We start from the raw sequence: 24,364 nt of genomic DNA, 5'->3' as shown, positions 1-24,364 counted from the left end.
GGAAAGCACCAGCTCTGGGGAATATATATGTTAGAATTGCACATATATTGCATCAACATATCGTCATAATATTCCTAGGATTTTATGTGGATCAGAGATAAGTGGTAAACTATTTTCCGCGAAGTGACGAGAGTCATGACTTGCACTAATTATATGAAATTGACTGGAAATGTATTGTAAATATTTTCTGGTACACAGTATATAATTAGGTTCTCAGTTGGCACAAGTGTTAGCGGCAGTTGATCTAGTTCTTAGGGTAGGAAATTAAACACTTCAATGATGACTTAATTCACTATAATTTACTTCACTGATTTTACGTGAACTGTATAACTTCAAACTTATACAAAGAAAAAAGCCCGTGCGCATGTGTCACAACCTCTTTTATAATCACAACTCCCTCCTTCGACTCGACCATCCCACTTCGGGAAGATGGTCGAGTCAATTCGTAACAACTCGTAAACAAGCGAACGAGTCAAATGAATAACTTTTGCACATGCGCAGTTGTAGCAAGATTCTTAAGAATATGTTTCATAAAAATGTTTAGAATTTAATTAGATTAATATTAGAAGCTAACACAAGTGACTCTGTATCGTAGAAGGCTTAAGTTAAATTAGGTTTGTACAGAAGAAATTTAAAGGAAGATAGAGTAGGAGCTAAGCGAATAGGGACGGGAAGTGAATTCCATAGTCTAACTGCAGAGACCTTAAAGGAATCGCCAAAAAAGGAGGAGTTATAAGATGGGATTTCAACGGGGAACTATTTGGGTGTACAATTGTATGATCGATTAGGATTATAAATGTTACGGTATTTAATAAATTCAAAGAGTTATTGCAGACTTCTAAGGTCAGAATTAAACATTAAAATTCTCATGTAAAAATTCATATTTTTTAATGATAAGTTATTTAATCAAATTATTTTAGTGGGTGATTTAAAAATCTCGTGTTGTATTGACAAATGTTTACCTTGCATATCCGTTTGAGATTGTTAATGAGAAATGACGTCCTTGCCTGACCGTATCTTTGAACCTCGTAATAACAATTTCCAACAAATAAAAAATAAATAAATTAGTGGCGCTACAACCTCTTTAGGTGGGCCTCATTTTTCATCTAATAGGCAAGTAGGTGATCAGCCTCCTGTGCCTGACACACGTCGACTTTGTTGTAAGACATGTCGGTTTCCTCACGATGTTTTTCTTCACCGTTCGAGCGAATGTTTAATCCGTACACAAAAAGAAAGTATATTGGTGCACAGCCGGGTTCGAACCTACGACCTCAGGGATGAGACTCGCACGCTGAAGCCGCTAGGGCAACACTGATCGGAAACAAAATGTTGACATATTTGTCGTCGATTTGGTTTCGCTTGTTTGCATTGCGTATTATTTTTTGTTCTCTGTGGTACGTTTATGATGATATTCATCTTGTGTAATCGTAACGAAATTTCGAAACGTAGTTCAAGCGTTTTTGAGAACCCAATCAATTATGATAGTAATAAACTAATACTATGAAAAATTAGATGAGTGTCGAACGCTGAAGCTCATCAAATCATCTTGATTTAATATTTTATTCTTAATTAACGCACCTCTCAAACCTGTAATACTCCATAGATTTTTATATGTGTTAATTTCGGTCATTCGTTGAAGAAAAATATGGCGAGGAGACTAGTACATATAATGCGTATATCAAAATGTTTTTAACATATAGGGGTATACTTTAATATTACCCTAAGATAAAAAAAGTCGTGCGTCAGACGTATACAAACTAAATAATAAAAACAAACAATCGCAGTACTTTTGAGACGAACATTCAAAATTCCTCAACATGAACTGGCTTTCGGTCGCATCAAAACCGGTTTAGCATTTGTCTACGAATATTGTAAACTACTTGCCTCTTTGTAAACGCTTATTTATGGGTCATATAAGTTTTGGTGAATAACGTTTATGGGACACTATTTAACTGTGAAACTTATAATTTAGAATAAATACGACAGTTTGTAATAGGCAGCTGCCGAGTTTTAATGTAATACAATAAATAGTGCGTGAATGGGGCTGGGAAAAAATATTGAGTTTTGGTTCCAGAACATTCTTCAAAAAACTAAGGTAGGAAGGTATGTTCAAGCTGATGTTTTTAATGGAATCTCGCTGTTGGCTTTAAAGGCCTTTACGCTTCAGCTCGTGTTGTTTTGGCGGGAATTGGTGTTTTCCCGGGACTAACGCAATGGCGAGACTGCGAGACTTGATTTCGGCCATTGCGGGGTGGTCAATCGCCTGATTGTAGGACGGAAGCTCTCTGGAGTGAGCGAAGCACGAAGGTCACGCTTTTCCCGGTGAAAGCGGTTTTTTTTAAATCCTAATCTGATTTTAATTATTCATGCTGAGCCCTCCGTTCGTTCGGATTTCGAAAGTCTAGGTGTAAAAAAATTTATTCTCATTAAAACTTACGTGTCACTTATATATTAGGTCCTTACATATGAAATTGGCGTTTTGTATGGGAGGAATCGAATATTTTTAAATATAATATATTTAATTTATCAAAGTATGAACCATTGTTTTCTATGCACTTTTGCCATCTCATAGGTAGTTCATTGATAAAGGGACTAAAAAAACTAGTCGAACGGGAATCAATAAAATCTGTGAAGGCGATTTGGACTGCCCCATCAGAGTTAATTTTTTTCCCTTGCAAGAAGTTGTCCAAATTTCGAAAAAAATGGTAATCTGTTGGAGCAAAGTCCGGGGAGTACGGAGGAAGTTTTAGACATTCCAATTGAAGCTCTTCTAATTTGGTAGCCGTCTGTTGTGCAGTGTGTGGTCTAGCGTAGTCGTGAAGTAGCAGTGGCGTGGAGCGATTGACCAACCTAGGTTGTTTAGCCGCTAGCTTTTCTATCATGGTTTGCAATTGCTGACAATAGACATCAGCCGTAATAGTCTGGCCAGATTTGAGAAAACTGCAATGAACAATACCGGCACTAGTCCACCAAACGCTTACAAGTAACTTGTTTGGGGTTAATTTTCGCTTGGGGCAGGATTTGGCTGGCTGGCCAGGATCCAACCATTGCGATGAGCGCTTCCGATTATCGTAAAGAATCCATTTTTCATCACAGGTAATGATTCGGTTTAAAATACCTTCATTATTGTGCCGGTTCTGTAATGTAACGCAGCAGTCGATGCGCGTTTGCCGGTTTGCTTCAGTCAATTCGTGAGGTACCCACCTTTCAAGCTTTTTAATCTTCCCAATTTGCTTCAAGTGAATTAAAGCAGTTTTATCACTAACACCGCAGCCTGCAGCTAACTCGGACGTGGTTTGCGATGGATCCGCTTCCACAATAGCCTTCAATACTTCATTATCAACTTGGGTCTCAGGCCGTCCACGGGGCTTGTTCTGCAGGTAGAAATTTCCAGAACGAAAACGTTGGAACCAAAAACGAACTGTGTTTTCTTTTGCAACATAACCGCCATACACATCATTCACCCTTCGAGTCGTTTCCGCAGCACTAGTGCCACGGCGGAACTCGTATTCGTAAATAATGCGATACTTTAAGTTTTCCATTTTGTAAAATGAGTGACGCAAAAAGAAAAAAACAGAAGAAAAAACAAATGAATGACGGTCATCGAAGCACAAACACATGAGTAAATAGCTGTACAAAATTGAATTTGGAATTTCTTACCAAAGAGGAGAACATCGTGATTAAAGTGGCCAGTACGAAATACGCCAATTTCATATGTAAGGACCTAATATATAGCCAGTTTTCGAGTACAACACTATCAGGAATACAATAAGTCCATGTTATTACGTGTAACATTAGTACACGACCTCCAAAGGAGTGAAGGCCTGTTCCAAATCCAAATTCTTTCAATTGTCTCTCATCCTCGCCAACATTTTCTAATCATTCCCGTCTATCTTTATTCTATCTTCCCAGGTTTCGGGGGGGGGGGGGGGGGAGGCCAATTGATTGGCGCCGATATACGTATTATGGGATCTTTATATCCCTTTTATATAAATAAACAAATTAACATACTTAAATGGGTTCGAGCCGTCTATAAGTTCTCGATTTGTCGACTCGGTGAAGAGCAAAACTGTGTACAGTTTATTTTTATTATGATTATGTATACAATAATATTAGTAAAAGGTCAACCAAAACAAAAGCAATTTATTTTGTTTAATATTTTTTTGTTAGTTTTGATAAAGTTATGTATCCAGTGAATCGAACAGGGAAGAAAGGAAATGTCTTAAACTCTGTACACTTCGAAAGGCTGTCTACAGTGGAAATATCAGTCAGTCTGTCTTTGATAGTTTATTGGTGATCAGACTTGGAACACACCGTTGAAATATTTTCAGTTCCAGCCGCTTATATTTTTCTAGTCTAGCCAATGTGAAAGTGTAGACAAACTGTCGCCCTGAGTGCCCTTCCTCATGATAACGCTGATAGCTTATCAGCCGACACTTAGGGTGATTGCAGATTGCCTCTTATCGGGCAAATTGAGCGCTATTCCGAGCTATGTCTGAGCTATAACCTATCTGGATTTAATTAAATTATGAGACTTTAATATCTTATTATATTTTTTGATTAATTAATTAAGAGAGAAGACAACTGGATGATCATCTGATGTTATGTGATAGTATCCATGGACACTCAATGCCAGAACGCTCGTGAGTGCGTTGCCAGTTAAGAATTGGTACGCTCTTTTTTTGATGGACCCGAAGTCGAATTGGTTCGGTAATACTTCAGTAGGCAGCTGGTTCCACTATGTAGTGCTGGTGCGCGGCTAAAACTACCTTAATAAGGCTTTTTCGATGCACGTCGAGGTGATACAGGTGGAATGTCGTATTCGACGTCTGATGATGAAACTCGGCAGCAGGTTTCTACCATTATGACAAATATATGCTAAATATGTATTTCTGAACGCCCTTGAATAAAGAAGAACTTATTGACTTACCAGGTACACGAAACACGTGAATGTAATCATAAGATTTGTTTGTTTGCTTGCACCATGTACTCGGTAATGCAAGTAAAATATGGTCTATTAGTTTTATTTCATAGTAAATTTCCCCGCGATGTCTATTGTTGCATGGGAATCGAACCTACAGCGATGAGAGTCGCTCACTGAGGTCCCTAGGCTACAAATACTTTTACTAATTTTAATATAACCTTATTAATAAGGATCTTACATATGAATGTATTCTTTCACAACTTACAGAATACATTAAAAAAAAGCAGTTATTAGCGAATGTATGAGTGTTTAAGTAACTTTCAAAGCAAAGAGTACATATATTAATTAAATTTGCCTTAAACCGCAAGCGTTTAGAAGTCGATTTGCGATTATTATTCCATTTATTTGACGCGTGACCGCTATCTTCGTCACCGCAGCTGAATAAGGATGTTTCCGCGTAGTTTGATCGTTGTACTGGGTATTATATACACTGTTCTATTTAGTTGTCTAGTCTAGTTTGAGCTCCTGATTTTTCTATCTATATACTTGTTGCACATTCATTTTCCTAAAATGGGGAGGGGGTGGGGGGATAAGACAAACATAAAGGTGCAGACTTCTTTCCTAGTTAGCTCTAGGCCTCCTGAATCACAACCTAATGAAGTCTGTCAGGCACTGGGATTTCCCTCGGTAATAAATACAACTGTATTAACATTATCAGTGAGCAGTGGCTTCGTGCGACCCTCCTGAGGTCGTAGGAACAACAATGGACTTTTCTATCTGAGTGTTAACACTCGCTCGGTGAAGGAAGGAAGGTTGATCACCTACTTCTCTATGAAATAATAATGATGCAAGAAGCGAATGAAATCTGGCTCAAGACCCATTTGGGGTTTTTTTTTTATTATTTAACATACATACACTACGAAATTTCCAATATATTACTAACATATTTCTATTTTATGTTCATGGGCTATGTATTATATATTATTAAGTTGATTTAAAGTCATTAAAGAGACAATTTATAAACTATTTATGGCATGGTCATACGTGCAGTAAGTCTCTTCTCAAAGCCAGACAATTATGTGATTTAAAATGATGCTCAGGACTGGAGCTAAACTGGTGTTTGTAAATTATATGTATATTTCAGTTATACATAGTAATATGGTGAGGGCCCATATCTCTGCGTAGATCACATCACAGTTTTAACACCTGTGATACAATGTAGTAGGTAAACTTGTAGGTACCAGACAAAACACCAAAAATATGATTTGAAGAAGACACAGACAGCGAAGAGGAAACTAAGCTCCATTTTCTAATGCGTATCTCAAGTGACAGTGTCATCTTGCGTTGTCAAATATATCAACTTGATAAAAACAATGGATTGATAGCTTAACTAGATTTAAGATTGGCGTTCCAGAATTATTTATGTCATAAACATTTTCTCTGTAAATACTTTACGATAAATTTTTGTTTGATGATTTGCTATTTTAAAAGATTTTTTACGCCGGCTTTTTCTCTCGGCCTCACCACACCCTCGTCTTTGCCCATGTGTAGGGATTAATTTATTTATTTATACGTTCTAAAACAATGTGTATTCCTAAAGAAATACAATAAAATGTCACAACAAAAATTTAACACATACACATCAATTATCAGTGGAATAAGTGATACCTGTCTTATTTTCCATATTAAACATTTTATTTAGTAACATTGTAATGTTAATGTAAATTTAAGTCTAAGAGTAACTCTTTCAATCAATACTCCTTAAGTATATTATAAATTTATAAAATGATTAATGAAACCTTGTTACATTCTTGCACATAATATTGGTACCTTTAAACAAACCATCTTTTAATGGAAATGAAATCTTCATGAAATCATGCTAACAAGTGTAGTGGGTTGAGTTAATCAATCGTTATCGTTTATATTATAATTGCTAGATCCAAAGTCCATTGTCATTGGGATGCTAATCTTATTGGAAAGTTTCGCATCAGACCGGTTATGAGGAAGGCACGAATAAAATAGTATTTTTTAAAAAGGCCCGAAAGTATTCGTGTCTATATGTAAAATCCTCTTGTTTTTATCTGATCTCCTGAGAAGTGCTTCACCGGTTTTTTGGGTATATTCAGTAGGTCGTAATTATTTATATGATATGAGCGTACGGTCACAATTTCTCTGACTGACAATACTATGAAACATAACACAATACAATTGTGTGTGTCCTGGGACACGTAGGCCACTTGTAGTTCATATTTTTTTCTATTCCGGCCAACTACTCTAGTCCACAAAGCCTGACCTGTATACCTGTGTTTTTTTCTCATCTCGGGTCTTTAATAGTGAATCTTGTCCATTTCTGATGACTTGCTCTGGTCATGTGCCTCGACATCATCATATTTGTAACATTTTATACGATAAGGGTGGTGCACCCTAACTATGCATTTGTGTGTGTTTTTTAAGACACAGTTCTAGTAGTACCAAAATGTTTAGTAGAAATATTGTTTTTTAGCTGATATTGCCAAAACAACTTTTGCCGAGTCAGCTAAGTAGTTGATATTTTGGGTACTCACTGATAAATAATTTGTTTTCCTGCGCTGTCAATTTTTTGGATGCTAAGTCAAACGATTGCATACACAGATATAACAAACGTCTATGTGACAGCTGTCATTTGTCAACATTTTCTGGTTGATCTATTGTCAAATGTTCCAGTCATTGCCCCAATAATTTTCTAACTTATATTTTGAGCATTACTCAATTTGTACATTACAATATGTAAATTGAATATAAATTTATTCACATTACATCGATTATAAGACATCGAACCGAAAACCTATTACCGCAGCGCTAATGAACTAATAATTGGACGGAATCTTCCCATAATACAGCCATTATTCGCCTTCGGAAACCTTACGTAGGTGACAGTTGAATGATTAAAGCGTGTGATTATCGCAACATAGTTATGTTCCGACTAGTTACACATTGTATGGAAAACGAGAATATTCGTATTGAACAAAAAAATAAATTTAAAATACAATGAACAGAGCATCGCAGCTTCAGCGTGCGACTCTCATCCCTGTGGTCGTAGGTTCCATCCCCGGCTGTGCACCAATGTACTTTCTGTCTATGTGCGCATTTAACATTCCTTCCAACGGTGAAGCAAATCGTGAAGGAACTGGCTTGCCTCAGACCCAAAAAGTACTTCACGGGTAAAGCTCTACTCCAGCTTTTCTCTACTGACTCTGTCTAAGGCTCTTTCTCCATTCGCTTCCTGTTACCGCTCCTATTTCTTATATTCACTATTTTTTGGGGCGCCCCATTCGTTGCCCTTGGTGCTTTCCATACGGTTGTCTTTAAAGACAACTCACTGAAGTACGAAGTACCTAATATATATATTATTAGAATTCATTCGCCTCAATGTAATGTTTTACTTGGCCAACCCTTTTAGTAGCTATAAACCAACATATGGAACATTTTGCTATGCTACCCCATATGCACTGTTCGCGATTCCAGAATAAATACCTAAGCACTAGATATAACTTAATTCCAGTCCAGGTCCAGCCTCTCTAGATTCTTCGAGTTTTGAGATTTTTTTATGTAATAGTAGGCAAATGGGCAGGAGGCTCACCTGATGTTAAGTGATACCGCCGCCCATGGACACTCACATTGCCACAAGGTTCGCATGTGCGTTGCCGCCACATATTTTTATTATATAGATAAAATGTTAATCCCGCGTTTTATATTCTCTCATGTAGGCATCGAGTTAGAGAAATAAAAATAAAAACTTTTAAAAAACTAGATGGGGATCTATGACTAAAACAGTCTTAAGTTTGTATTTTTATACGGAAACAATCGTCGTAACTAGCATTGTACAATCTTTTAGTCTGCGCTGTTGAAGTTTTTGAAGAGGCTTCTGAAAAATTCAATTTTTGAATTGAAACAAAAGGGAACTGTCAAAACGCCGAACAAAGTAGAAGGGTGAAAATTGGACCTTGAAACGATTTTTACAGGTTGAGTGAGGGTTATCCACCTGTGAAGTGTTGTCTGAGTGCCTTCAGGGCTCCGTTGCATTAGCTTTGTGCTTTCCGTTATTTTTGAGAGGCCGAAATCGTAGGGTGCAGAGTGTCTAGTAAACATTACGTGTAGCTAAAAGTTTACGGTTCTTTGTAAAGAGTTTGACTAATCGAAAACAATTTTTTTTTATAGTTCGAACGCATTCCATAGAATTTATTAGTAATATTGCTATTGAAAGGGGGATTGCTGGTGGTAAGGTAAAAATTAAAGGTTATATGTATTTAAAATGACAAAAAACGAACGAAGCTATTAATAGCTATTTTATTTTACGTATTTATATTAAATTTTTAAATCTAGACTTTAGTATAGACTTAGTTTTATAATAATTTATATAGATACTGCATAAATAATATCACTGCAATTGAATAATCCAAACGGGCTGGCTAATGTTTCAAAAGTTCAATGAGGTAATCATTATTGTATTACGCACTTTGGTTCACTCTCATCATGAAAAGGCTCGCATGTTTTGGACCCAATGATCAAAGGCATTGGTGGAGACTTCTAAAAAATGTCAAAGCCATCTTAGGCCAGACCTAAGTGCGGAGAATTCTAAAGTTATATTTCTGTAGTGGGAAATATGATTTGTCGAGTCCATAACAAGTTTTTTGTGCCTTTGCACCTGTTTCAATTGTGTTGTAACTAAAGTTTGTGTTCCTAGTTTTTTAATTGTTTAAAAAAAACGGTTTCATATTTTGTATTTATACAATAGACACAAAAACAATGGTGTATAATTATTTCATATTTGGTTAATATGCTTTATCATATCAAGTCCCGAAAGTGTTCGATGTGGTTGTGTTAGAACTACTCGAGGTGGTTTTATGACGCTGCAATACCTGGAGTGAGTTGAGTTTCGGATACCTGTCGCTTTTGGTGCGTGGCTTTCACCGCCGTGTGCATTTTTTTGCTTTATTGAACACAGGACGAATTCTGGCACAATTTATTCGTACAAAGGCCATAAATTGAGTCATTTACAATGTCTAGTCTAGTCAAATATCAAAAAATGGCCTTGTCATATACACGGTTCTCGTGAAATAATTAAATTGTACATAAATATTAAAGGGTTCAAACTAGTTTAATAGAACTGGTACTATTTGTTTCGTGGGAGGCACTTCCAGTTATGTCCCGATTGGGTTCGCTCAGGTAAAAGGTTTTGGATCCGTGTGTGCGGTATTCGAGTTTTTTAGAGGGTTTATTTGAGGGCTTCGTGGCTTGTTAAGGGCTTAGTCTGCGGTCAGTTGCGGTGGGTACGATTTTACACTGTTAAATCAAAATCTAATATTACGTTTAACAATTTTATTGTTTCTTAGCCTTATGTAACGTAAAATTGTATTGTTCACTTAAGCTAATTAAATTATAAATTTTCCAAAGGAATCTTTACGAAGTTGTTAAGGAAACACAGAAAATTTTCAATACATCACGAAACACTGAAATTCAAATTGCAAATCCAAATAATTTTAATAAATTTTCCTCCTGTGGGGTGTGGGCTCCACGTTGGGTAACTCTGGAATGTACAAACAATAAAATACAACGACCAAATGCTTTTTTTTTTAATTTTCTAATCATTTTTTAATTATTATTACTATATTACTGTGCTGTATATTTCCTGTATATTACTGTGCTGTATATTTGTGTGTTGGAAACGTACAAAATAATAGAGAAAGGACCTATCTCTATAATTTCTCGTTTGTAAAGTGGACGGCTTCAGGCTTAATTTTGTGTACAAACTCTCGTACGCCCACCGTGACACGACCGTGACATTTGTGAGCATTTTATGGGATCACGCCCACGGATTGTGTTAAGTGGTCATGGTTCGAGGATTTTACATTTTTATGGAATTCTCTGTCATATTTTCACGATAATATTGGGTTTAATTTAAATTTACATAGAAATAATGTAATTAATTTGCGGTTTTCATTCGTGTGAGAAAAATATCCTTTAATCCGAATTAAAATGTATTAGATAAGTTTTGCCTATATTGTATTGAAATTTATTACATAAAATTTTTACGAATGGGATGTATAAGATATTTGTAGGTATTTTTTACACGTGACACAATAGTCAAGTATGTTTTCATTGATTTCGTACAACTGTTGTAATTCCGAAGGTACATCAAGATACGTATAAATGGCATATATATATATTTATAAAGAAGTACAGAAAAAACTTTTTAGGGGTTTAACTATAGTGCCTGAAGGGTTGTAGCCCTAAGCAACAGTAATAATTTTCCTTAAATAAGAACTCCTTAAAAAAAAAACATTTTTATATCTTATATACATTCGTTTACATAAGTCAAACTGATAATGCTTAATATTTTTGAAGTAAAAATTTAAATATGTCTTAAAAATTTTACTTGACTTAAGCTTAGATCAAGTTTAAATATTAAGTTTTAGGTAATTCAGCCTTCAAGTTGACAGTTACAAAACAAAACGTTTATTCATAGAGATAAATTTTTTAAATAAAATTATATGAAGATTAGCGGTCGCTTGTACCCGGTATTACTCCATTGCGTGTTTATAAAATTTGATGGCGAAGAATATTTGGATCACATCTCCACCAAATGTTTTTCTAAATATTTTCGTCACTCGGCCACCGTGGCCATGCAATTTGTGTTGGTACCCTTTAACCCCATTGGGCAATTTATTATCGGCTTCAAGTATGCGATGATTGTTAAAAAAATATGTTTATTGTGTCTCAAATTTTTAATTAAATACATGAGTTGAGACAGCCCCCTTAAGTAGTCAGAGACACTTGTGTTGGGGTTGATTCGCTATTTTCCTTATTTATACATATAAGAATACAAAACAAAATCCTGACAAGAAGCAAAGCCGGTAAAAAATTAAATAAAATGTAATTCTCATAGTTTCTCTAAAAATTCTATGAACTATGCATGCGTGTTTGTGTGTGTTAATGCGCATGTGTGTGTGTGAGTGTGTACTTGTTGTTAAGTATAGAATTATGTAGGTTTGTCTCAAACTAGCAAATTCGTACTAAAATGTGCTCAGTATCCTCATATGTTAAAGCTTTTAGCCAAACTTTTATTAAAACACGATTTGTGAATTGAATGAAGGTAATTTTTTTTTGGCTTTAACCTAACCTAACACGATCACAAACGCCACTTAGAATAAAAAACAATACAGGGAGCTGAGACATGTATGTAAATATAATGAGTTTTTTTTAATTGAGTCCAAAGCCAAAAAAATGAATTAAATAAAAAATCAATGGCGCTACAACCTTTTTAGGTCTGGGCCTCAGATTTCTGTATCTGTTTCATGATCATTTGTTAATCTAATAGGCAAGTGGGTGATCAGCCTTCTGTGCCTGACGCACGCCTTCGACTTTTTGGGTCTAAGGCAAGTCGGTTTCCTCACGATGTTTACCTTCACTTTTCGAGCGAATGTTAAATGCGCACATGGAAAGAAAATCCATTGGTGCACAGCCGGGGATCGAACCCACTACCTCAGGCATGAGAGTCGCACGCTGAGGCCACTAGGCCAACACTGCTCTGAGTCCAAACCCATGTGCCTCCTTAATATTACTTGGGGTACTACATACAAGTCAAAAAGAACGATACAAAAAAAATGCGAGCTGCGTTTCGCGACTCGACTTTACCGAAAATTATAATGTTATTATAATTTAGCGTGATTTCGCTTATTATTAGAAGCAACTAACATATTTTTTAATGATATAATATAACTAAACAAGACTACCAGTCTTACACAGCTTCAATATTTTTTTAACTTGTAATTGACGATGACTCAGAAGGTAAAGCGAAATTATACATTTCTTTAAAACATGCGAACACAATTAACATTGATAAAATTCAAAAGTGGATTTGTACATACAATTCTGCACTTGTTGCATAAATCTATATTTATATTGTGTCCAAAAATAACTTGGTCTCATTCTTGAGTGCTTATTAATTAAATACGTAATTGCCGTATGCCTTTTCCTTGACATACAAAACTAAGGTTTTTTCAACCAAGACGCTCGTCTGCGGCCTGGTCTACTTCTACCTGCCACTTTCACCTGTGTGATTAGTTGATGGAGCTCGTTTTTCTTATAGATACCGGCAAACATCTTGAGCAAATGTCCTTGCCTGTGCAGAAGCGATTTTTAGGTATCACTGCGGGTTGGGGGGGGGGGGGATGGTGATTGGTAAATCAGTTGAAGTTTCTGTGCCGCGCTGTGTACGATGCGCTAACTTTCCCCCCACTCCCTGTACGACGTAGAGTATGCTATGAGTTTTTTTTGATATATTTATATATAGCCTTTTTTATATGCTGACTGAAACTCCAATGTGTTGCTATATTTTTATTATAACCTTTTAAACAAATAAGTAACCAAAAACTTTATAATTAATAAATTACCTTTCATTTATTGTTATTTTAATTTAATACCTAGTTAAAATCCGAAAATGTTCTAACAAAAATTCTAGTGACAAGTATACAAAAAATCTTTTACCACAGACTAGCGAACACTTTATAACTAAAACCTCTTTTTCTTGATTTACATTTGCTATGTAACCGAAAGATATCTACAAAAAAATACAAAGGTAGACATACATAACCATTAATATCTTGTGTCGTATTATTATTTTATACTTGTATATAAACGTTTATATAGCGTACATAAGTCCTTGGTTAAATACGGGCCTGACATAGAAGTATAATTTAATATGCAATTCGAATAATGAATGCTTTTATTGTAAGATTTTATAACTATCCCGGTTTTTTATATACAACAGTGGGCTGGAAGTCACCTGACGTTAAGTGTTACCGCGGCCCTTACATTGCCAATAGGCTCGCAATTATCGTCTTTTGGGAATTTTTCCCGCGCACCACCGGTATGTGGAACCAGCAGCCCACTGAAGTATTTCCGAACCAATTCGACATAGGGTCCTTCAAGATAAGAGCGTACCAATTCTTAAAAGGCCGGCAACGCACTAGCGAGCCCTCTGGCATTGAGAGTGTCCATGGGCGGCGGTATCACTTAACATCCGGTGAGCCTCCTGCCAGTTTGGCCCCTGTTCTATAAAAAATTATATTAGTACGCTCTTTTTAGTCGACAACTTTGTTAGTTGCTAAAATAATTGTTTAAAAAGGCTGGAGGAGTCGGCCGTCAATATATTTAAAAACACCACCAATGTGTCATTGCGTCCTTGATGTCCTGTTACACAATACCATGAGCAGACCGCAGACTTCCATGCAGAATTCAAAAGCCAATTTCTGGGAACGGGCTAACCACATTCACACGATACCGCAGTAGATTGCCTTTGCGCACTGGCTGATTTTATGTCGTGAGTGCGTGGTTAAGGGGGAAATATGTTTGAGAATCGATCGACTCAAAATTCGGGGTAGATAAACTTTAAACCTAATTTGGTGGCAGCCGAATGAACGGGCTTTAAAGTCGGAATAAAGGACGCAAAACGCGATTTAAAAGCTTATTTTTTTAATTTTGTATATAACTACTTGCTAGTAACTGTCCCCGCGAAGTTCGTTACTCCTAATTTTACATGGCCTACCCTTTTAGTATATACCAACATGGAACATTTTATTTTGTTACCCCAGAATTTGTTCTGTTTTCTGGAATGAAAACTTCTTAGGTTTTTCTGTGTATTTTTCTCTGTATAAACCTTAGAGTTCAAGTCGAAGTTTGTGATTAACAAATAAAAATAGGGGTTGATCGGAGAGGGGTAAATTATGTCTTAAAAAATAAAATAAAAAACATTTAGGGGGATGAAAAATAGGTGTACGATTCGCGGACCTAACCACACAAAATTTCAAATCGGTCGAGCCATTTCAGAGGAGCTTTATTACAAACAACGTAACTCGAGAATTGTATATGTTAGATTTTTTGGGATATTGTGGATATATATTAACATTTATCCTTTATTATTTACACATACTTGACGTCGATGGAGTAGGATGTACTGTTTGTTAATATTGATTTTAAATTAATTATTATATTGAATTTCAGGTGGAAATATATGCGTTTGAAGACCACACGCCGCCGAATATCGAGCTGATACAGCCGTTCTGTGAGTCGGTTCATTCGTGGCTCAGTGCCGACTCGAGAAATGTGGCGGCAGTGCATTGTAAAGCTGGGAAGGGCAGGACTGGTGTGTATTGCTTAGATCTAACAACGGGCTGACGATGTTCGTTACCGTGGTTACCATTATTTTCAATCGGTAGACCAGAATTTATAAAAAAAAGCTTTAAAAATGTTTAACTGTCAAACTTGGGACTGCAATCATCTCTGAGCCATGCAATTCTTAATAAAAATTTGTGCGTTTGGAACACGCAATGGAATTCTGTTTAAATAAAACTTGCTCGTGTAGAAAGAAAACATCGACTCCCGAGACCCATCATCATCGAGACTCCCGTATGTCGAGAACGTTTTGGTTTGACAGCCTTAGTTACACTTATGTTTGACGTGGTAGAGTGCGGCTTTTAGTGCCTACGTGAAAGAACTTATAGGTATACATACACACGTATTAAGAAAATATAATATAAACAATTGCAGGTCGAATTGTAAACCATTTTGGAAATTAGTTAAAATTAAAGAAATCTGGGTCATAAAGTTATTAAATTACTGTAGATTAACTTGCTTTATTTATGTTTGGAATATAAAAGTTCTATTCAGTGCGGGAAATGCAGTTTTTTGTTTTCAACAAAATGAATGAGTCGTCGCTGTTTCTGACTTTTAGGAACAGAGCTTCGTGTTATAGTTATAATTAAACTTTTATTAGCAAATCAATGAATATAAATTTAATCGTAATGCTTAACTTTATGAACGACTATTGAAAAATGGTCCCACTTAGCCACTTAACTCTGCCATTTTCTTTAATTGCCAAGTTTTGATGTTGCAACTGCTATTGCACCACTATATACACTATATGCACTGCTATAACACCATACTTTATAAATAATGAATCAAAATGTCATAAGTATAAGAGAGTGTTCAAGTATTCCCCCCCCCCCCCCCCCATGAAACGCGCCGTAACGTTTTCTGTATCCGATAGTAAAACGTTTCGTGACCACCCCCCAGTGACTCTTTATAGCTAAAACTTACCATAATGTGGTGTAAAGTACTGGAAGTCAAAAATAATATTATCAATAACGCGTTATTCAATCCCCGCCCTGCATCGTAATGTTTAACAAGAGGACACCCCCCCCCAAAAAAATTCGTTACGTAATACTTGAACGCTCCCTAAGGTGATGGAAATGGATCTCCATCACCTAGATGGCTGTGTGTGAACTGTGGAAACGACGTCGCTTTTTCGCCGGCAACTCACCCATCAATATAGGTGTCCATGGGCTGAAGGCTGCTCCCGTAGGCTCGTTTTTTATAAGAAATGGCAAGAAATTCTTCGATAGTGTAAACTGAATAAGGTCTAATTGTCTCTATAGATCTCGTCTTTAACCATATAACATTAAAATAATTTTAAACCGATAAGAATTTTTAATTGTGAGCGCAATGTGTTCATTAGCATACGACCTTCGATGTCTAAGATTGATCTTAACTACACGTGTTACTATACTCAATACATATAATAATATACTCTTTACATATATAAAGACCTTTTTAAGACGACGGTCAATATGTCTTAGAAAATAAGGGATTTAAAGAAGACACTTGTAACGGATATGTATATGTATTATTATAAACTTATAATTATTTTCCATAATTTTAAATTAATAATTATAATAATACATAGCTAGCATATCAATCCGTTAAAAAGGGTTTTCATTAAATGTGTAAAAGTTATGTTAATAAAAGACATTACTAAATAAGGGTTGGTTTTTGAACTTGAGCGACGTAGAAAGTATTTTTAGTATTTCAATATTCATACTTATATACAGTATTAATAGTTTCATATACAGTAATGCAGAGTGCATAACGCGATTTCCAACCACCAAATAATGTGGTACTTCCTGTAGTACGCGGAGATTTCTCAAGTTATATTTCTTTAGTGTGAAAGTTATGATTTGTCAAGTCCATAATTAGTTTTGCGTACCTTTGCATCTGTTTCAACCACCAACCCGCACCTCACCACCTCTTTGTGGAACCAGGTGCCCACTGTAGTGTTTCCAAACCAATTTGATTTAAGGTCCTTGAGGAAGAACGTAACTTGTTAAAAGGTAATCGGCCGGTAGCGCACTCTTTCTTTATGGAAGAACATGAATTGGTTCGTTGCAGCAAGTCTTTCTTTATGCTCCTGATGTTTCGGTACCTGGACCGGCCTATTGATTTTTGTATATTCAACAACATATAAAACACTTACGTCGTTTAGTTTAATTCCTTACGAAAACGTTACAAATCAATGAAACGGGTTCAAAGTTGATCGATGTTGATATTCCCTGGTGCTGACACTGAAACTGCTGGTAGAGGTTTTTTCTCATAAATTAAAGAAATTCATAATTAATTTATCAATCCATGATATATCAAGCAATCTGCAATTGCAGCAACAATTTTCTTATAAAATAATATTGGTTGCTAAATGGAGAGGAAGACAGTTCTTCCCCTTCTTTATTGAGAACTTAAAATGAAAATTTAGAGACACTTTTTGACGCTCATAATTGAACTTAAAAGCGACGGAATGGCTTCCACCCTGTGCCGTGAACACGAGGAAGACAAATAAAAAGATGGAGGGATATAAGTAGCGAAGCGGGCCCTCTGTGACTACGTAAAGCTAGACACCGAGAAGAGTGGAAGCTCTTAAAGGGGGAGCATGTCCAAGGCCAAGCTGTTAAGCAGAAATTAAACGGCTGCCTGACTAATTATTAGTGTTTATAGTACTTCACGTTTGTATGTACTAGGATTAGTATTTGACAGAAATAAACGCTATGATTATGACTATTAAGTGTACGAAAGCCCGATTAGAGATGTCCTATTCAAAGCACTGTTACTTAATTAGTATAATGAGTATACGGTTGAATGAATGTGCGCACGCGTCAGCGGTTCGAAAAAATCCAACTACGTATCCTTGCACCATTACACCCGGAACACAACCTACCATTTCCGGTTCGTGTATCAAACACTTTGTAGACAAGCACATTACAAATAAAATGATTATATTCAAGATACAAATGCTAGGAAACATGCTGATCCTGCTATAGGACAATCAAACTAGCCAAAAACTGATTGCTAATTTAGTTTATATTTGTTTTTTTTTTCAAAAAGAAATCAACTTTATCTCACACTGTTTGACTGTATGTTATTTTTTTTATAACGTATATGTAGTTGAATTATTTGTATCACCTACATATGTGATCACCATATATCTACATAATAATATTCTGCTGCATTATATTTTAATAATTTATTTTATTATAGTAGTTATTTGTTCAAGGTACAAAGTCTTTACATATAATTATCAAGTATACGAAATATTGTAAAAACTATATTAAATGAATAAGTGTGGAGTTTCTTTTACCATTCTTCTCCATATGAAACTAACTTTTGGCAACTAGAGTCTTTTTTTAATAGGCCTTAATGAAATAAACGACTTGACTTTGACTTTCAAAGTCAAAATCGACAATAGTCATCCTTCTTTGACACACAAAGTAGCAAAACTATGCCACAAAAGGCTAGTTATATTATACGTATCGTATTCTTTTGTGATTTTAAATATTCATCCCGAAATAGTTCAATAACGGATCGTTATCGGCCGTGTTAAAGTAAAAGATATTTTCTGTCGACGCTGCAATTGTTATATTCCATTGTGGTGTGGTCGTAAATTTGGGAAGGCCTTTGTGTGGTTTAAAGGTAAGGTGCCGAAAGGGCTCTATTACGCAATTTAACCATTTTTGTGGATTGGAATGGGTTATTGCATGTGTGAGCCAGTGTTGACTTCAGGATGAGAATCCTTGAGGTTCGAGCTCCGGTTATGCACCAATGGTCTTTCTTGCGTATTTAACGTTCGATCTAACCGAAAACATCGTGAGGAAACCCACTTGTCTTAGATCCAAAAAGTACCTTCTTGCCTATTATTGATAAATTATCATTGAAAAGTAAAGTTTCAGAAATCTGAGGCCCAGAACTAAAAAGGTTGTAGCGCTACTTATTTATTTATTGCATGTGCGTGCTCTATGTATGGTTTTTACATTTGTTCATGGCGTGACATCGTCGTTTTATCATCGTTTGGATCATCCAAGGGAATTACACCATCCTTGCATCTTTTGTTTTCCATGGTCCCTAGGTGATACGTACTCTTGGACTAGTATTAAGGTTTTATGACGTAGAATTTTTGTCCAAAAAATAAACACGAATCGTAAGCCTGGGGCTTTTGAAGTAGTAGGAATAGTGTTATCTATATACATATATATATATATATATATATATATATAGAAATAAATCCCTATTTCCCTTGGTCACAGCATCACGCCTGAACGGCTGGACCGATTTCGCTAATTCTTTGTTTGTCGTGTTTGTTATTGTCAGGAGAAGGTTCTTATAAAAGAAAAAAATAGAAAATTGCGCGGAAAATAAGAAAATTTAAGAATACTTAACCACTATATTAAGTAATCATAACTTTTGCTACGGTAGCAAATTTTTCAGTGTATAGCGCTTTTACAACTCAAACTTTTTCGTGTAACCTTATGGCGTTTGACTAAATATTGACAGAATGCGTCCTGCAATTATCGTCAAGGAGGATGTAAGAAAAATGAATATAGTTTAAAACAAATGTTTCTATCGTAGTCGGAGCGATCAATATAATAATTGATGAAATACATATAAAATAATTACAGTCGATAATTGTTTGTGGCATTTATCATGAAACTCCCTGTTATATGTCGCCTGTTCCCATGTCGGAATACCAACAAAACTTTACAACGTCTGCCAGGTCCGCTAGTGCGTAATAAGAATGAAATATATAGTGTATGTATATGTATGTAATATATGGTGCATAGTTCACATTTCCATGTGTGTTCATATAATAAATTCTACATAACACTTTTGCAGAATAACAGTACATTACGTTTCGGCATAGGGCAGGTTGAGAGGATGTTGTTTAAGATTGTCAGTGAATGTATAAAGTTTAAAGAAAACGCCTTGGCAATTCAGCATGCTGGTTGTTTTGTAGCTACAAGTAGGTGATCAGCCTTCCGTGCCTGACAAATAGCACCGTTATCGTTACAATATTTTACAGCACAGGAATTGTTCTATATGTAGGTTAGCCGGGATTTGAAAGCGCCTTTAGCTACTAAAAACAACGATAAAATGTCCAATCAAAGAGTTATATAAGTACATGAATAATTTATCAACTTTTTTTGGTAGTAAAATAACAATTTTAATTGCCGAGTTAAAAGTATTCAATTAATTGATTCGATGTCATACAAGTTTTTATACAATTCATTATTTCAATATTTATTTATTCTATAACAAGTTATGTTTTACCAGATATTGGAGACCTGCTTATACTCGATCCAACTCGATCCAACTATATAACGAAAAAGAGAAAAACTGAGACTTATCACTAAAACAAAGATTTACAGGGTTGAAACTTACGTTCACAGATGAGAATGACTGTGTTAATGTTTGGGAAGGGATGGGTGGTGGAGAGTGCTAGTGTGAAAATTAGAAATGATTAGATTATTGAAGTGAAACGTCTTTATTGGCGTTGGAAAAAAAATCCGTCACATTTTTCGGTTACGCGTCACACTTTTCCGTTACGAGCCATATTTTTCTTGTCCCTACCATGGTTGATTCGAAGAGATTCGCGAGCCATTAATAACAAAAATATATAATAACGATAACAATGAGTAATTCTATTACAATTAATGACGTTCAGGTGTTACGTAACGAATTTAGGGGGGGGGGGGGGGCCTCTTGTAAAACGTTACGATGCGGTGCGGGGATTGAATTGCGCGTTATTGTTAATATTATTTTCCACTTTTCAGTACTTTTCACCACATAATGGTAGGTTTTAGGTAAAAAAGAGTCACTGGGAGTGGTGACGAAACGTTTTACTATTGGATACAGAAAACGTTTCGTTATTGGGTCAAAAATCTCATAATTACGTGACGTAATACTTGCACGCTCATAACACACACTAGGGCTTTCCTTTTTGTTTAAGGTGAAACCTAATAAATTTTGCCTTTAATTTATAAAAATCTCTTAAATACAAAAAAAAGGTACTTTTTTATATTCTAATATGATAATAACGAATAGGCTCTTTTAAAGATTTCGCGGGAATCAAAGTCAAAACTTCCGTTTTAGACCTTGTATGATATTAAGGTTAATAAGCTTGCACAATACTAAATAAAACTGTGTTGTTATGTTTGCACAGCGAATTTGCAAAAGCGACATTGTTAATATTAATTATGTTTGTGTACAAGTGTTATGTGTGTGTTTAAAATTATATTTGTATAGTTATTATGTTAAAAATATTGATATTGCTGTGTTGGTATATTTTTTTATATAATAATTTTTATTTATATAAAATTCTTGTGTCACAATGTTCGTTCCCATACTCCTCCGAAACGGTTCGACCGATGCTTATGAAGTTTTTCGGCAATCGGCAACTATCTATTTTTCAAAGCCCTAAGAGAGACATGAGACATTTTTTTGTTTTTATTTTTGTATGATACAGCATACAAAAATACATATCCCCTATTTTTTGTTAAAGTAATTTGATAAAGATGTTTCCTGGCAATAATATACATGGCAAAACGACGTTTGCCGGGTCAGCTAATAATAAATAAAAAAATACATTAAATGCTTCTAATTTTACATTTACTGCCAGCTCTCAAATCAAGGGTGTAGAACGGAAGAGAAGAACTGGTAATAAACTCTCCGCTACTCTTTTTAATCGCCAAGTTTTTTTGTATTACACAACTTTTGTAAGGATCTGCAACCATCATACCATGTTCCACATGACATCAGCAGGAGGCATGGTGAAATAGGAACACGCACTTACATTCTCGTCTTCAACACCTATTATAACTTACCCAGTCCACATTTCAGCCTCTTAATTGTCGACCCGACATACCTTACCTTAGTAACTTCTTTAGTGTAATTTTTTAAATACCTTTATATTATTTTTTATAAGGTCTAGGTTTTAATAATAATAAAAACTATATATATATATATATATATATATATATATATATATATATATATAACAAAATATCCCCACACAAGGGAGTCTCTATAACGTGTGTAACTTGATAACAGTTAGTCAGTGTTAGTACATAGTTAAAACATTTTTTTAGAAATACTAGGTTTAGTGTAACAACTAATCAAACACAAGTTTTATTCATTCAGTATAGTTGAATGTGTGTGCATGTATTTGAGAGTGTAGCTCACTTAGATTTCGTTCAGACTTAACTTTCGTGTTAAGTCACAGTCGGTATTTATAGAGAAAACTGCGAATCTCTCTGAGTGCGTGCTTAGCTTAATCGTATGTCTACGAAATTGACGACTTACCAAAAACTTTTGAGATAAGCCTAACAAAAATAATGGCCCAAAATTTACTTTACCATCATATCTTTTAATTGACTTTTTTATTTTTGTCGTAATATAAAATTAACAGTGATGCCATCTTATACTGGAGTTCCATTGACGATTGAAAAATAGGATTGAATACAAAGAAATGATAAATGAAAATACCTATAAAATAAAATAATTACAATTTTATGATATTTATTATTTAGTCTTATAAGTCTTCAAAACTCATTTATTTAAAAATAACTGGTGTGTTATTGTAGTCGTCACCTGGCAGCACTGGCATATTATGTTGACATTGACAAGCAACAAAAAAATTCAAAATATATTGCGAACCGTTCTACATAACAAAATTATTGTCATCATTAAAATACATTTTCTAAAGGTTACACGTAAATTTCTAGTTATTGAAATAATAAAATAAATAAATAAATATAAATAATTAAATATTTGTTATTGTTATACTTTTTTAAAGGTATATATAAAGAAGGTATTCCATGAAATGAAAAATCAGTTGGTGTTTTTGTCATTTTCTGTCCTAGATTGTGCTTAGCTTAATCTCACCGTTAAAATGTCTATAAATACTAAATCATAGTTTATGCTTAGTGTACACTAAGCAAAGTTTTTCGTAAGTAAAGTTTGAGCTAAGTCTAAGCGCTATATAGATCTTGTTAGAGTTATTATAAGCGTGCGTTGTGTATGTGTTAGTTTTTGGCATTTTGGCGTCATGACAAATCGTGTATTGAGGCCTCCAAGAAATCCAATGGACCAGCGTAATTTTTATGTGTTGTGTGAGTTTGTATCTGTATATTTTGACTATCTCAGAATCCATAGATTTTGTTATAAACGAAGTAACCCGGTCCTTCGTTTTGGCGTCGGGAATACAAATCGTCTGATCTTTATGTTGACCATAGACCTAACGGCTTAAAATACTATAACTAATTCTAATCTACTACTACTATCTAATCTACTAACTAAATCTAATTTTAATATAATGCGACGTCAAATGTTCCAGGAACAATGGTGTGCTGTTACTTATTGTACAGCGGGCAGAAGGCGACTGCAGATGAAGCGTTGAAGTTCTACGGCACAAAGAGGACTCATGACGAGAAAGGTATATAATTAATTGATTTTTAAAACAGACTACTAAAATCTATCAAGAAACCAAAATTATGACGATTAAACTATATGTTTATAGCACCTGAATCTTAATTAAAAATATTGTATTCCATCCTGTTCAACCCTTAAACCCAGCTATTTCAAAAATGATTTAAATTTTTTGGGAGCCCGTAACTACAGCTTACGCTCTTCCGAAAACTATACCCTTGAAATCCCATCTCATAACTCCTCCTTTTTTGGCGATTCCTTTAAGGTCTCTGCAGTTAGGCTATGGAATTCACTTCCCGTCCCTATTCGCTTAGCTCCTTCATTATCTTCCTTTAAATTTCTTCTGTACAAACATTCCCTGTCCACATCGTATCCCTAACTTACCAACTACTTAATGACGTGAGACTAATCTTAAATTATCGTGATTTGTGTCTTTTTACTTTCTATGTTTAATGTATCATCTTTTTGGTTTAGTTTGTTTTTTTTGTTCCTGTTTAGTTTTGTCTTAATAACTGTGTTTAATATGTATTTTTGCACCTCTTGCCTATCTTATTTAATACATTTTTCCTGTACTCACAGTGGTTGCCTGGAAACGATCGCTCGAAAGCGATAAGGCCGCCAGTTGCCCTCATTTTGATTTAATTATGTTCAATTTTTCTTTACTTTTTTTTATATTGTAATGTAACGAAGTGTTATTAAATGAATAAAGCTTAAAAGCTCTCTCCATAGTAGCTTATCATTAAAAAAAACAAACACACAACTACACTCAATAGTCGTGGAGCGAGTTTGCTGATCTTGCCGCGTATACATTATTTGAAG

At 35.1% G+C, this 24,364-nt stretch overlaps 1 protein-coding gene across 5 annotated transcripts in view; it reads left to right on the top strand.

Moving 5' to 3' along the window:
* Positions 1-24,364, top strand: part of LOC123713555 (phosphatidylinositol 3,4,5-trisphosphate 3-phosphatase and dual-specificity protein phosphatase PTEN) — a 59,184-nt gene that overhangs the window by 24,448 nt on the left and 10,372 nt on the right. For 3 of the 5 annotated variants that reach the window (XM_045667280.1, XM_045667281.1, XM_045667277.1), the window contains exons 3-4: positions 14,966-15,107; positions 23,454-23,552. In XM_045667280.1, the coding sequence (XP_045523236.1) occupies positions 14,966-15,107; positions 23,454-23,552 (241 nt within the window). Of the gene's footprint in view, positions 1-14,965; positions 15,108-22,814; positions 23,067-23,099; positions 23,230-23,453; positions 23,553-24,364 lie in introns of those variants that run through there. The other 2 variants (XM_045667279.1, XM_045667278.1) reach the window with 2 other exon arrangements.

This window comes from Pieris brassicae, chromosome 8, assembly GCF_905147105.1.
Source record: "Pieris brassicae chromosome 8, ilPieBrab1.1, whole genome shotgun sequence".
Lineage (NCBI taxonomy): Eukaryota > Metazoa > Arthropoda > Insecta > Lepidoptera > Pieridae > Pieris > Pieris brassicae.
This window is presented reverse-complemented; position numbering and strand designations above follow the sequence as displayed.